Source organism: Mustela nivalis (assembly GCF_964662115.1).
Source record: "Mustela nivalis genome assembly, chromosome: 1".
In the NCBI taxonomy this organism is placed as follows: Eukaryota; Metazoa; Chordata; class Mammalia; order Carnivora; family Mustelidae; genus Mustela; species Mustela nivalis.
The window spans coordinates 95,887,504-95,903,787 of record NC_139020.1 but is presented as its reverse complement, the minus strand read 5'-3'; the positions used below and the strand labels follow the sequence as shown (position 1 = coordinate 95,903,787).

Genomic DNA, 16,284 nt, shown 5'->3' with positions numbered 1-16,284 from the left:
GTATGACCCTAGGATTCATTATCTTTGTCGTTCTGCTCCACTTTCCCACCCACCCATCTATTCCACACCACCACCACCCCGCCAACACACATAGTGTGCTATCCTCCTTCATAAGCTTGCAAATGGGCAAAACCTGGCACTACTGGATATTCTCAGACACTTTTGGACAAGCTGTTTCTATGTATAAATTTATGTTCTCCTATTTTCTATCTATAATTTCCCTACCTATAAATCTATCTCCTTCTTTCAGTACACCAAATTTGCTTAAGCAGTAAAAAGCAGTGGAATGACATAATAAAGTTATATTTTCACCCACCAACCCGATCAGCCTATTAGCCTAGGTATATTCTGTGTGGCTGACAAGGTTAAGTATAGAGTACACTTATGAGATTATAATCTACTTGTGGAAGAACATCTTCATGTAGGGAGTGGGGGTGGAATTTAGGAGTAGTTCTGGTTTGGCCTGCTATGTGTGTTACAGCACATTACAGAGCACTTAGCTTTTGTCATGAAGATAAAGTCATTTAAAAAGTTTAGCAAGTGTGCTCTAGCAATGTAATGATAAACAAATAAGGAGGCAAAGGTGAAAAGACACTGTGTCAGCCCATGGTGGCAAATAGAACATGATGATAAGAGGAAGATACATGAAAATTGTGCCAATAAAGCCAGCCATATATACAAGAGAACACAGGACCACAGTGGAGGGAATGTGACCAGCTCTGGGGATGGGGCTGTAGCCATTTACAAAAAGATACTTTAACTGGGGACTCCTGGGTGGCTCAGTTGGTTGGACGACTGCCTTCGGCTCAGGTCATGATCCCGGAGTCCCAGGATCGAGTCCCGCATAGGGCTCCCAGCTCCACGGGGAGTCTGCTTCTCTCTCTGACCTTCTCCTCGCTCATGTTCTCTCTCACTGTCTCTCTTCAAATAAATAAATAAAATCTTTAAAAAAAAAAAAAAGATACTTTAACTGGCTACTGCTGGATATGTAATCTATCTATCTTTTACAGAAAGGAGAAAAGCATTCCTGGTAGAGTATCCACAAAAAACACAAGTGGGCACGAAAGAGTGCCAACACATCCCCCAAGTATATTGGATACACTTCTCCCTTCGCCATCTTCAGGCCAGAGTGCCCTGTTCTCCATACACACATGTAAGCATGGGGTGGGGGTGGAGGAATTATAATCAAAAACTATGTTTCAGATAAGGGACAGGGAATTAAGGTGGAATCTATAATGGAGGCCAGATTACAATGGGTCTTATTCAGTGGGCTAAGTTTAGTTTCACCCAAAGGCAGTGAGATGTCAGAGACTTTTAAGCAGAGAAGTGGCAGTAACAGATATCAGACAACTGTTGGTAGATGGTGACTTGTAAAATCTCCCCAGTCTTTCATCCACAAGGAAACTCCCTCACTAAACTCAACAAAGACTTTCCTTAGGGAAAGGAAAGCCCCTTCTTTGAGGCTTGGCAAAGAACACAGAAAACGTTTTCATACCCTATATCTGATCTCACCAGATGCCCTTCCCCAAAACTGTTGGAGAATGAGAAAATGGAGAAAAGGGAAGGAAGAAAAAAAAAAGAGAAATAACATTTATTAAGTACTAGGCAGCAGGCAATGTACTAGGTGCTTCACATACGTTATTATCAGATCTAACTTCAAAACAACCTTCTGAGTAGATAAAATAATTCCCATTTTAAAGAAGCAAATCAAGTTGTCAGGTATCACAAAGTAGCAGAACACTGAGGTGGAAAATGGATTTAAATCCAGACTTGACTAACTCCAAAGATATTCATGTATGTAAGGATAAAGTAGTTTCCCCACATACCATCTTAATTTATTCTTACAATAATCTTTGTACAGTAGACTACTATTAGTATCATAATACTAAATTAAGAAATTAAAATTCCAGAAGTTGGTCATTCATATCATAAATGAGTCAAGGAGAAAATGACATAAGGAGAAATAAAGAATTTAGATAAATAAAGAATTTATTCAACCTGGACCTAATATGTAAATAAAGAAATTAAAATCTGAAAATTAGTCATTCATATCATAAATGAGTCAAGGAGGAAATGACATAAGGCAGGTGCCCTAGAAGTGTGCAGTAACTGCATTAAAAAGTAGCTAGTGAAATATAGATACCAAATCGACAAAGCCCTTCCTTAATCCTTCCACTAGCCTTAGCATAGCACTGCATTAATAAACAATGTTTTATTGGTTTCAATGTTTTGGGTTTTGCTTTTTTTTTTTTTTTTTAAGATATATTAGAGCACGTGGGCACACATAAGCAGGGGGAAGGGCAGAGGGAGAGAATCGCAAGCAGGCTCCCCCCTGAGCCCAGAGACAGACCTCAGGACCCTGATGTCATGACCTGAACTGAAATCAAGAGTCCCATGCTTAACCATCTGAGCTTCTCAGGCACCCTGCTGTTCCTGTTTTAATATCAAAGTGAAGGAATAGTGATGCAGACAAAATATGTTGTAAAAAAAATGGGTGATTTCTTTCCCACCACCCCCAAAAATATGTAAACCAAAAAGACATGAGAAACAGCAATTCCTTAATCAGAAATGGAAACTAGTAAAATGGCAGTCCTTCTTTATCAAACATTAATTTATAGGTTTTATAACTACTTTGTCCTGAACACATTGTGATTTTTTTTATCATAAAAATGCTTAGAGGAGTTCAAATTGGATAAATACTAAGAAAATGTCTACATTATAATACAAACACATTAAGCTTCTATTATGTAGTTTTCTGCTTGCTTCACAAAATTAGATTTTTATATTTGATACTGAACAAATAAGAGAATAGCTGTTTTTTTATAGATATATACCAGGCAGCAATGAAGTAAAGAGCAACTTCAAGGAAAGAACTGGTAATTATGAGTCACTTGAATCTCACCAATGTCACTATCTATAATATTTACAATAAAGTACGCCCTCAGTACTAGCAGAATCCACACCAACATTCCCAAATTAGGGTTGATACAGAAGTTAGAGACAGATGGCAACATACCATGTCATCCTTGGTAAATGCAGAAACAAAGCCACCTTTTCTTTCTATACATACACAGTATCAGTTTTTACTAACTTAAAAAAAGTGTTCAGCATTTAATAACCATTAAAATGTGTTTTTTTCATTCTGAGTGAAATTAAAGATTTGGGGGGAAATTACATCATTTCAACTGGTGGAAAAGAAGAAAATACATTTGACAAGGTGAACATGCTCACTTTCTTGTCCTTTCTATGCCCCCAACTCAAAATTAATAAAGCAAGTGGGGGGAAAAAAAGAAGGTTTTAACCTTGGAAAATTGATAAGGAACATAATGAAGATTACAGTAACCTGGACCTAATATGTAAATATCACTGCAAAATATATATATATATATCACTGCAATAACAAAATTATGATATACATTCAGATAACAAGGCAAAAACTGAGAAAAGAGATAGGAATTCTTTGCCTTATTCTGATAACCTAAAAAGAATGGTTTATGATAATACAAAATTTCAACAGTACCACCAAAACTCCAAAAAGACTTTAATTTAGTGCATTATAGCTGAAAACCAGACAGAAGATAGCTATTTTAAATATTTAAAATAATATATTTTCAAAAAAATAAAGCTAAAAATATCTTTAAAGCTATTAAAATAATATATATGACAACTGTACTTTAACAATAGATTTACACTATTCATATGACAATATGTGACACTAAAATCCCAGATCATGATTTTCTGGAAATACTTCTAAGAAAATCTATCAAGAAAAATTTCTGTGGCCCTAGTAATAGAATAATTATCCTAATAGAATGTGGTTAAACAAAGTAAGTAAGCGGCTTCATGTAGTTGTTGTAGACATTCGTACCTATAAAAAAATCAAATGAGGCAGAATGTCATTTAAGAGTGCTTTTTGATAATGGTAAAAAGTTATTTTCCTCCAACTCTGGTTCCACGGGAAAAGAGAAGGCTGGTTGGGTACTTAAGACTTTCAACAAGGACCCCTCTTTTGATGTGTTTCCTCCTTTTCTGTTTTAAGTTACACCTGGTCAATTCCAGAACACAAAAAAGGATTAGTCATAGAGACAGAAAGAGATCATAGTACCTATCTTCAGGCATATGAATGTCTAATGTCTGGCCTTCCAAAACACAAGTTTTGGAAAACAAACTTTAGATTAAGCCTTCAAAATCTTTCATAAATAACTCTATCTCTATCTTTATTTATGACTATTTTAACTATTTAAAGCTCTCCTGAAGTATCTTTTTCTTACATGGCCCCGAAGTCAAAATAACCTACCATGTACATTAAAATACCTCAAAAATTAGAAAAAAGAATGTGAATAACTCTTTAAGTTAAATATCTCTGAGTCTTTTAGTATCTCTTTTGCAGGGTGCTCTAAGGGTGATCTTGTGGTAATGGAATACTTCTACACCTTGACTGTGGTGACAAACTGCATAAATCTACACTTGAGATAAAATGATAAAATTTTACACACGTGTTATACCAAAGCCTCTTTCCTAGTTTTAATACTGTACTATAGGGAAACCATAAAGAGAACAGGACCTTTCTGTTCTATTTGTCCATGTTCCTATATATCTACAGTTCAAAATAAAAAGTAAAAAAAAAGGGAGGGAAACCTATCAGAAATCATAATATCTCAATGCCAGGAGCGTGGGGAAAAAATAGAAGAGTAAGAAAGAACATTATTTCCACAAATCTAAGATATCAGTGTGGGCAAATACCAGGAAAGCAAGTAAACCAAAGCAGGCAGACAATGGCAAATAATCTGAATGTTTGATAGTATATAATAAGCTTAATGGGACTAAACAAGATGTGAACATGACAACCAAACTATCTATCTGTATGTCAACCTATATCCTTTACTGAGATCTGAAAATGTATTTGAGAGACTTATATAAATAAGAAATTATTTTAATGTCTGAATTTTTTTTAAAAATCACGTATTTTACACTGATGTCATAGTCACATTCATTTGTTTTTAAACATTTAATTTACCAGTTAATTTACTTAACCACTGTGAAAATTAATAAAGGGTCAGTCATTTAAAATGGAGTCAGGGAGCCCCAAAGGGAGAGCGCTCATGCACAAACTTGCCATCAAAGCTCACCTTACATTCCTGGGCAGAAAGTAGTTCACTTTACAACCCCAGCAAGAAGAAGTAAGATTTCCTCTTTGTCCAGCAACAGCCTAGCTGATGACAAATTGCCACAACTCAGCCAATGAGAAACCATCACTATCCTGAACTCTTCCTCCAAAAGATTTTTGTTCACAGCAGCCCCTCCCAACTGCCTCCATTTTCTCTATAAAATAAGTTACTCTACCTATGTCCTCCAGACCTGCCTATCGTTTGCCATCGCTTATGTGTCCCAATTTGTAATTCCTCTGCTATTCCCAAATAAATTCATTTTGCTGGTAAAATAAGTGGCCATTTTATTTTATTTTTTATTAACATATAATGTATTATTTTCCCCAGGGGTACAGGTCTGTGAATCATCAGGCTTACACATTTCATAGCACTCACCATAGCACTTATCCTCCCCAATGTCTATAACCCAGCCACCCTATCCCTAACCCTCCTACCTCCCAGCAACCCTAAATTTGTTTCATGAGATTAAGAGTTTCTAACGGTTTGTCTCCCTCCCAATCCCATCTGGTTTCACTTTTCCCCCTCTACCTTCACGACCCCCTGTCCTACTTCTCAAATTCCTCATATCAGAGAGATTATATGATAATTGTCTTTCTCTGATTGACTTAGTTTGCTTAGCATGATACCCTCTAGTTCCATCCATGTTATTGCAAATGATGGCCATTTTATTTTTAAGATTAACACTTTTTCCCCCAAAAAACCTTTTTTAGTAAATCTAACATTCATAGAATATGACCATATTTATCTATGGCTTGAAACCCTCCAACACAACTCAGAGCATAACTGGAGAATCATCATTTTACTTTTCAGTTACAAGGTGGTGATTTACAAATCATTTTGTCTGGCCAATACCGGAACAGCCATTAGACCTTTGTTGACTAAGTTATCTTCAGGAAAATTCTTAGAAGAGGAATAACTGCTAGGGATCTATCATTTCGGCTATGACTTCCTAAAAACAGGCTTACCCTTGGAACCATGTACCCCTGTACACAGAGCTTCCCCAAGAAAACGTCATTCACACACTCTTATTTTAACAAGAGACAGTAAAGCCTTGAGGCATTTTTCACAAACATACATACATAAGGCTTCCTGCATAATTAGCTTAAAAATACCTAGATCTTATTTTTAAAGTTTTCTGGGAATGTAGCAAAATTAAATCTAGGAAAAGAGTCCAAGACTGTGAGGCTCCTTTAGTCATTCCCAATCAGATTCACATCACTTGAGAAGGCTGGATAAAGGAAGCAGTTATCACTTAAATGTAATTAAAAATCTCAAACTGATTTCTACAACCAGCATTTCAAAAAAAAAAAAGTATTACAGTGCACCAGAAGGTTTGAACACACTCTAAGAGTTCTGAAGCCTAGTAGAAAATACGTTTCAGGTTTGGTTTAAAAAAAACCTGAATGGTCCCCTCTGGGAACTAAGATGTAAGTGCTTCTTAAAACTAGGAGATGCCCCAAAAATTGTCAAAACATTGACTAATGTGTTAAATTGACAATTAAAACAAAACAAAGTAAGAAAAAAAAAAAACAATTACTTAGAGAGTATGATTTGTTTAAAAGTGTTTCTACTTTGTTTGTTTTCTCATTTCTAAGTGTAAAAAGATAAACAAATTCAAAGTACATTTAAGAATGGACTCTGTGGGGGACACCTGCGTGGCTCAGTGGGTTAAGCCTCTGCCTTCGGCTCAGGTCATGATCCCAGGGTTCTGGGATCAAGCCCCACATCAGGCTCTCTGCTCAGCAGGGAGCCTGCTTCTCCCTCTCTTTCTGCCTGCCTCTGCCTATTTCTGCCTACTTGTGATTTCTCTGTCAAATATAATAAATAAATATCTTAAAAAAAAAAAGGCATGCATTATTTGAGGTTATTTTATCACCAATGATAATTGGACTCAATGCACAAGAACAAGACTCATGCAGAGTATAAATTTACCAATAAATGAGGCTGGAGCAATATAATAAATAAAGTCCTAAAACTGAAGAAGTTAATGAATACTTATATGCCAAGGTTGTAAAAAAGCAAAATGCCACTTCTAATACAGAAAATATTCATAGGTGGTATTACATGCAATGAAAAAAGTCAAAAGTATAGAATTTTCATTATCTGTTTTTAAAGGATTCATCCTCTTCTAAAGTTTTTCATGACTAAACATCTAAAAATATCTGTAATACATCCTAAACAAACCATATTTTGGTAATTAATATTGACAGCATCAACTCTCATTATGATTAAAACTTTTTTTAAACATTGAAACCACATTTACAGACAAGTAGGAAAATCACGCTGAGCTCAAAATACTAGGTTTCTATGCAAGACAAATCACCTTTCTTATCTGAACTGCTCAGATCAAAATGTCAAAACAATTAAATTACAATTTCGTCTGACATCAATATCCTATGCAACAGTGCAAAACAGACAAGCCTGATTTCAAGCACACCATTTGCTTTTAAATGGCAAACAAACTGAGCAATGAATCAAATTTTGCAAAAGAAAACATGAGACAATATGCCAGATCATAGAGGTCAAAGGATTCATCAAGACACACTTTTTATGTAACCCTATGTTTTTGGCTCAGGGGGAAAAATTATCTATTCCTTCATACAAAAACAAAAATAGACAAACATAAGGACAGATATTTAACTGCCTACACACCAAATATGACTATAAATCACATATTTTTTAAAATCATATTGATTTTATAGCTATATGTAACTGCTTATATTTATATGTATACATATCTATATATGTTTGTGTGTATGTGTAGTAAGGAAAAAAGAACTAAAATTTTTATCTTAACAAACCTCATTCTTCCATGTTGCTATCATATTTCTTTGAATGTATCATGTAAAAAGTTATATAATCATATTTTTGAGCTGTAAGAGGCACTAAAATGATCCTGAGCTACCTCTTCACTTCTCAGTTAAAAAAAAAAAAAAAAAAAAACTGAAGGTGAAAGAAGACACAGGCACAAAAGCTATCCAGGAACAGAATTGGGACTAGAATTCTTGGCCCTTAACTTCTAATTTTTTGCACCAAACAATCATGTCATATAATAAAGGTTAAAACTCCCAAAAACTGATATTATCAGGAGAAACAATAATAGATTCCTATTGTTATATTTTATATTTACTTAATTTTTAAAGTATTCTTTCAAAGATAAGGCCTCATGAGAAAATGATGACAAACTAGAATTTTCTATCAAGGCATATTTAAGATTTCATACCTCTTCAACTGTAATATACATTAAGGATTAATCAGAATCTTACAGACTTTATACATATAAAGCATAGGACTTTAACTGCAAAGCATTGATTTATGAATTATCGTACTCTCATTGGCTAAAATTCTTTTCATATAAATTTTTCCTATGTATCTAAAAAGAATGTAGCATTATAGTTAAGGATATAGATGCTGTAATATTACTACCTGGTGCACTACTTATTACTATATAGCCATGAGCAAGTTACTTACCCATTTGTGGCTTTCATTTTTGAAATATTACCTGATAGGGTTTTGGTGAAAATTAAATGTTAATACATACAAACCAAAACAACAATGCTAGCTCTTAGTAAATGCTCAAAAAATATTAGCTATTATTGCTAATTTGGGTTTGGCAAACATTTTGTAGAAGACCAGAGAATAAATATTTGAGTCTTCTCCAGCCATAGCATCTCTGTCTCAATGACTCAATGCTATGGTCTATGACAAATGCAGACACAGATAATAAACTAATAGATGTAGTTCTGATCCAGAAAACCTGATTTACAGAAACAGGTGGCAAGCTGGGTTTGGCCTGAGGGCTATAGTTTGCAGCCCCTTGATAAAGAATAACACCACACTCTACCAAGAAAATGAACAGATCAAACAAGTAACAGAAATTGGCCCAGCAGGTACAGAACTAGAACCAACTACCATGCAGTTCAACTATCTTTTTACCTATTCATTTAGGAAAGGCTCTATAAAGTCTTCATATTCTGACCTACAAACAGAAACAATCTCTGCATTTTCTACTCTCCCACAACATACAAGATCAACAGAGAACTGAGAGATTTTAAAGGATGATGAATACACTGGGATTCATTATACTATTCTACTTTGGAGTTGTCTGATAATTTCCATAATATTTTTTTAAACATCTCAAGGTATTTATCAATTTTCTCAGAATACTTGTGTAACATTCTTTTGGTTTTGTTCTCTACTAGATATAGTAATATGAAGGCAGGGCTTATGTCATTTGCATCTTGGTATCACCATCTACTGCCAAGACCTCAGACAGAACCCTGTTTTATAATTAGAATCAATAAACAAATGATCCGTAAATAAGTGACAGAAATTCATCTCGAACAAGTCCTATTTCCAACGTCAACAGTTCTCTCCATCTTGTCAAACTGCTGGATATCCATTAGTAATGTTGTCAAAAGGTTCTTTCCCTACACCCAATTTGTTGCCAATCCAGTCTCATTATATCATTTTCAAAATCCAACCTGAAATCTATTTCTAGCTAACATCTCTTTCCAGGTCTAATACAATCTATCCATAAGTAGATTTCACCACTCTCCATTAGATCACACTTGGCACTTAAAACTTAAGGCATCTGTTTGATATGAAGATAATATCCTTAGAACTTTACTGTAGTTATCTAACAGCATTAGAGAAATTCAATGTTTTTACCTTCTTCATAACAGCCTTTCCCAAATTTCATGATATGATTTTGCTTACCTTATTTCATCCTTCACCTATAGCTCACTTTTATTCTATAATTTCAACTTTCTTTTCGAGACTCCTCCCAAAGAGAACCCAAGGCTGGAATTCCTCAACAAACACTTATTTCTTTGCTTCAGGAAATTTTCAGAATCTTTAAGTATATTCTCACCAAATATATTCACTAACCAAATGGGAAGAAAAGGTATTTCCCACAAATTTCTAATGTATCACAACTGTCACTTGTCACAATGAGAAAAGTGAAGTGATCCAAAAAGAACATCCACACACAACCCCACCTGCATCTGTGTCCACAGTTTTCCTTCTCTCTTACCACTACCAATAAGCAGCCCATCCTAGTAATAGATAACCTCTCCTGTTGCATCCTCTCTAACATGAAAACAATCCCTCCTTCTTCTTCATCATTAACTTCCCAGGTCTAAGGGCTCTTTGTCATTAGCAAACAGCATACCATTGTTTCACACATCTTTAAAACTCTCTGTCATTTAGCCTTCCAACAAATCCTCCATTTCTCTATCTTTTCCATATAAATCTTCAAAGGACATACTCCATTACCCTCTTCAATTTTCTCTTCTATTTTTCAAACATTCCAAACAAGCTTTCATCACCCATCACTGCATGGAAATTGCTATCATTAAGTCATCAATGCTTTCCTTTGCTGAGTCAATTCTCAATCTTCATCTTTAGAACAGTGGGTGAGTCTCCTACTTCTTCAAATGCTTCCTTCATTTGGTTTCCAGGACCCTACACTCTCCAACTCTTTTTATTACCAAGCATGCAGCTCATTTTTAGAATCCTTTGATTGTTCTTTCTCATCTCATAATGTAGGAGTGCCCCAAGGCTCAATTCTTGGTCTTCTTCAGTTTTCCAGCCCTACACATGTTTTTTTAAAGAATTCACCCAATCTCTTCACTTTTAAAATCAGTTAGTTGTTGAAAAATCCCAAATGTGTATCATTAGTCTGGCTTTCAGACTGCCTGCTGGACATCCTCACTTGGATATTTAAAATGCATCTAACCCTTAACGTGTTCAAATCCAAATTTTTAATACTTGCCATACTTTTCTCCTGCTATTTTCCCATCTCAGTATAAGTTCTCCCAAGTTTCTTTTGCTTTCATACTCCAGACGCAATCTGTTAGCAAATCCTGCGTATTGAACCATCAAAATACATCCAGAATCTGAACTTTTCACCATCTCCACTGTTACCATCCTGGTCTAACCTAATATCATCTATCACATGGATTATTATAAAAGCCTATCTGGCACCCCTGCTTCTACCCTTGCCTTCTTCCTTCAATCTGTTCTTAACATAGCAGCCAGAGTAAGGGTGTTAAATAGTTGTCAGTTCTGATGCAAACACTCCAAAGGCTTCTATATCACTTCAAGAAAAATCTAGAGTCACTATAATAGCTTACTAGACCAGTAATACAATCTAGCCTCTACTTCATTTAAGACCACATATCCTACATCCCTCCTTCCTCCACACTACTCCATCCACAGTGGCTTCTTGGCTGTTATCTGAACACACCCATATGTGGGGTCTCTGCATTTTCTGTTCTGTGCACCTAGAAAACTCTTGGCCTAATTATCACACGGCTGACTCCTTCACCTGCTCTAAGTCTACTGAAACGTCACCTTCTCTGGAGGCCTTTCCTTACAATCCTATTTTAAACCACTAAACACAAACACCACACACACCATTTCTCCATAGCACTTACTACATATTTTTCTATTTCATATATATAGATAGATAGATAGATAGATATAGATATATCTATGAAATATATATATATTTATATTTATATTTATATATATTTATATATTTATATATATTTATTTATATATATTTATATATTTCATAGATATATATATATTTTTCTATTCAATATATGGAGGGAAACAGTATATATATATATACTGTCTCCCTCCACTAGCATGTATATTCCAAGAAGGCAGAGCTTTATTCCAGTGCCAAAAACAATGCTTGGCACACATCAAGCATTTGATAAGTTTAGTGACTAAACAAATAAATATTAAGGTCTCTGTGAATCTGTTAGTGCTTTTATAATTAATAAATTTATCACTTCATTCTTGTTGGTCCTAAAATAAAAGTTTATAATATTTGTATGGTACGAGGAATACATTGGATCACTCTTGTGAACTGAAGTTACTTTCGTTTTTCCCAGAAGTCCTGAGATCCGAAATTACTACCAATTATAGGGGAGAAAAAGCTCTGAGTAGTTTCAGGTGAAAAGTACTGCTGAATGATATCCTCTTCCTGTTAAGAATGGTTAGGAGAGTTTAAAGAAATGGGCAAATACTACTGAAACATCAAAGCCCAGTTTAAAACCCAACCCTTTCCTTATTCTCCTTCCCCCCATACACCTAGAGCACTTCGTACCACTAGTGCAGTACTCATTATGGTCCCTCCTCCTGGATACAGAGTCTCCGTAGGACAAGAACTGAATTTCGTTTCTCTCTTAACCTGCACGGTTAGTCGCTATCCATGACTGGCATTCAAAGAACTGTTACTGGATTCTACTAAATGGAGTGAAAACCACAGGAACCCATGACATAGCTGCTTATGTTTGTCAAGATGTAGTCCATCAACAAGCAATACCATTTATCTAGGTTCCTAAGGTCAGTTTTTAACCAACCCAAGTCTTCTGTTCCGCAGAGCTAAATGAAGTAGTAGGACATACATGTACAGGTCCAGGACCTATTACTCTGCCGGATACACAAGCACACAAGCAACAGTAAGGAAAGGGACGACAGAAAAGTAAACGATGCTGTACGTGTACTTGTTATTCTAACAGCGAAGGACAAAAGAACACAGACACCAAAAGATGAGAGACCCAATAAAGGAGGGAAAGGGGGTTGGGGGGATGTAAAGAACGTGTTAAACAAAGGGGTCAGGGGGCTAGAGGTTGGCGCTACGGAAGAAGGAGACGACAGGGCAAATGTGTACTACGGCAGACACTGAGAAGCCAGCGCAGACGCTAATCATAGGCTGCTCGTTCAACACTTCTCATAAACTTCCTTGAGAAAGCCATCCTGCGCGTCCTCTGTAGCGGCATTCCACACGCGGGGCGTCACTCTGGGCGAGCCATCCCCCAAACACCGGTCCGCAGCGCCGCTTGTCTTTACCTGCGTCCCGCTAGGGTGCCGCGTCCGGCAGCCCAGCTGGCGTGCGTGCATGTGTGAACGTGTCATAAAAGGGCACTCGGGAGATCCTGGGCTCCGCTCTCAGGACAATCGGATTCGGGAGGTTGGCGGGGGGCTCGAGGAGAGGATGGGGGCTCCTTCGGCCCGCGAGTGCCGGAGTTGAGAGGGGGCAGCCGGAGCCAGGTGCCCCGCGTACCGCCCCCTCGAGGTTGCCCCCGCCCCGCCGCCGGAGCGCCCCTCCGCCCGGGTCCCGACGCTGGGTTGGCGTCCCGGGACCCACGCAGGGGTGCGGCCAGCGCCGCAGCCGCGCCAGTCTGGGCGAGAGGGAGGGCCGGACGGCTCGGCCCGGACCGCGCCGCCTCAGAGCGCCGAGCTCGTTTTGACAAAACTTTGAAAACAGAAGGACTCCGATTACCTGAGCGGCGCGGGCGCGGGCGCGGGCTCGTCTGCGGTACGGCTGCCGGGCGCGGGCCGGGTTTTCAGCAGCCGTAAAGCGGGAGGAGAGCGCGCGAGCCGCGGCGCGAGCCCTCGCCCCCGAGCTGCGGCCCCGGCGCCTCCGCCGCGAGCGTCAGCCGCTTGGCAAAGAGCGGGCTGGGCTGAGTCATAATAAAAGACACGTTTGCCGAGCGAAGTGGGATGAGGGGCCTCGAGGAGCCGTGTTAAATGGCAAGAGGCTCAAAAATAGGAAACGGATTTTTTTTAAGTGGCCCAAACTTAAAAACTTGTCTCATGGTGGGACAGATACGAGGTTTTTTGTTTTTTTTTTTTTTTTGGTTTGGTTTGGTTTGGTTTTTGTTTTGTTTTGTTTTTAATTTGCACATAGTTGACAAATACTCTCTGTGTCTAATAAAACTTTATAAAGATTTTTTTTTTCTATGCGTGCATTACCTCTGGAGCCAATGGCTGGGTATAATGCTCAGCTTCAGTTTCAGCCATGGGACCTCATGCCAGTTACTTGGATTCCGTGCCTTTGTTTCTCATCTGTCGAACAGATAATAAAGGTGTCTTTCTCCAGAGAAAATGGTGGGAGGGTACTTGGCATAGTGCCCGCACTAAACATTAATAATCACGATATTTTTTAAAAGTGGGGATAAATACAGACGAGCTTATAGATGAACAGCTTTACAAGGAAAATGTAAAAATAAAACAAGAACTTTAGCAAGTGGTGTAAATTAGACAAATGTTTCAATGGAGGGAAATACATTGGAGCCTCTAAAAAATAAAGCTAAGAGATGTAGCTGAGGTACAAAAACGGAAGAAAAAGAAGAAGAAAAACTGGGCGCAGTGACCAAAAATCTGAAGCTTCATGGCGGAAAGAAGGCAGAGTATGTTTACTTGCTGTTTAGAAAGTCATGACAAACTCCCTCTGCTGAGAGAGATTTAAAAAAAAAAAAAAAAAAAACATTTTTTTTTTTTTAACAGATAAACAACTGTCTAAAAATGAGCCCCAAATGAGGATCCTTCACTCCAATGAATGAGATTTGGCAGTTCTGCAAAATGAGGAAATTCTTCCTGGTGCTGCATCTTAGGGGGTTGAGTCATCAAACCCATAGCAAAACTTAGTGGGCTGGATTCCTGAAAGGCATGCCAGATGGATGTATTCTGCTTCGTTTTAATAACTGTATGATGTTCCCTCTGTCCTGTCAATTTTGGAAGAAAGGAATCTGAATAAAGATTTAAGAAGTGAACTTGAAAATAAAAGCCGAACTAGTTACTTAATACATGAGTATCCACCCACAATGAGCATGCAGTTAAAGATTACAAAGTAAGTAACCATTTCTTCCAACTCACTCTCCCTCTGCTTTGTTTCTGCTTTCACTGTATTTCTTTTTATCTACTTTTATTTTATCATTTTTTATACAATGGAACTGCCTAGAGGAAACATGGTTTTAATTAATACCAAGGCATGGAAAGAATTTTTGCTAGGCCTCTCTAAGTAGGGTCAAACTTTTTGAAAGAAAGGTTTTTCAGTTGAAGTTTTAATGAGAACAAGGGTAAATTGGCAGATGTGAAACCAGAAGTTGTTCTAGACGAACAGGAAAATAGACTAAAGAGAAAGAATGAAATAGAAATCAGAAACAGTTCTACTCCCTAATTACTGTAAGCACCAAAGACTAGAGAAAGCTTTTTCTCCATCAGATAAAGAAAAATGGTTTACTGCCCAGCCTTTCAAATAGAAACAAAAGAAAGAAAACAGAGAAGTTTAAAACAAAACAAAACAAAACAAAAAACAAACAAACAAAAACCTCTTATCAGATTCTTGAAATGATTTCTTAGGAAGTCTCCTGCAGGGTAAAAGATTTGGAAGTGCCTCTTTCAGAGAGAAACACCAGCAAAATATTTAAGGGGATTAGTTTTTGTGGAATTGGGGAAAACCTTAAGTAAGATAAGAATCCCACTCTGTTTCAGTTTTCCTAAACCTTTAGGCTGAAGCAAACAGATTATCATTAAACCTTTATTAATATAAAACAAAGAGATAGAACCTTAAATGGTGTGAAGGTCATAAACAAAAAGAAGCAAAAAAAAAAAAAAAGAAAAAGAAAAAAAAAAAAAACAAGACCAAGGGCCAAAAAACAGAGAAAGATACAAAGAGATTAGAAAGCTTTTCTAAGGGGAACCTTTGAACTTTTGGCTAAAATATGAATGCTTGTGACTTGCTTTAGACAAATAGTAGATACAAACTGAAGCTGGGAATCAAAAAGATCAGTTTATCTGAACTGTTTATCAGTTCAGATAAAAAAATCTTACCTTGCCTGAAATGTTTGGGTCTGAGATGATAATTACATTTATTTTATGTAGAGATAAAAACTCGCCACCTGATTTTGTATGCCCATTAACAATACCTCAATCATCAGAATCTACTTGAATGCACTTTTTAGTAGAACTCTTGGCTCTTTGTGAACTAAACCTTGGCTCATGGGTTTTTGAACATGAATTTATCCAAAGAAGAATTTTGACTAAAAAGTGTTTGCTTTTAAAACTCTTAAAACCATCATTAATTAATGTTAATAATGTAAAGCACAGGAAGACCTGCTTTTTAAGGTATTTTGTAGATAAACTATAGGAATCATATCAATTGATGACATTACAAGTTCCTTTTACACAACTGAATTTAACCTTGCTGTGCTAATATGATTTTCATTTAAGATTTCACATAAGATTATATTGGAAAGGATTGTTTGGATTGCAAAGACAATATTGTTGTAACTTAAAACTTCGGTGTAGTAAG

General features: G+C 36.9%; 1 protein-coding gene across 1 annotated transcript in view; it reads right to left on the bottom strand.

Annotated features, from left to right (window-relative positions):
- Positions 1-13,991, bottom strand: part of LOC309859795 (uncharacterized protein) — a gene marked incomplete at both ends in the record, with an annotated part of 112,389 nt that extends 98,398 nt beyond the window's left edge. Inside the window, 2 exons of the mRNA XM_082720908.1 lie at positions 13,471-13,700; positions 13,944-13,991. Of these exons, the coding sequence (XP_082577034.1) occupies positions 13,471-13,700; positions 13,944-13,991 (278 nt within the window). The remainder of the gene's footprint in view (positions 1-13,470; positions 13,701-13,943) is intronic.
- Positions 13,992-16,284: the final 2,293 nt, after the last annotated feature.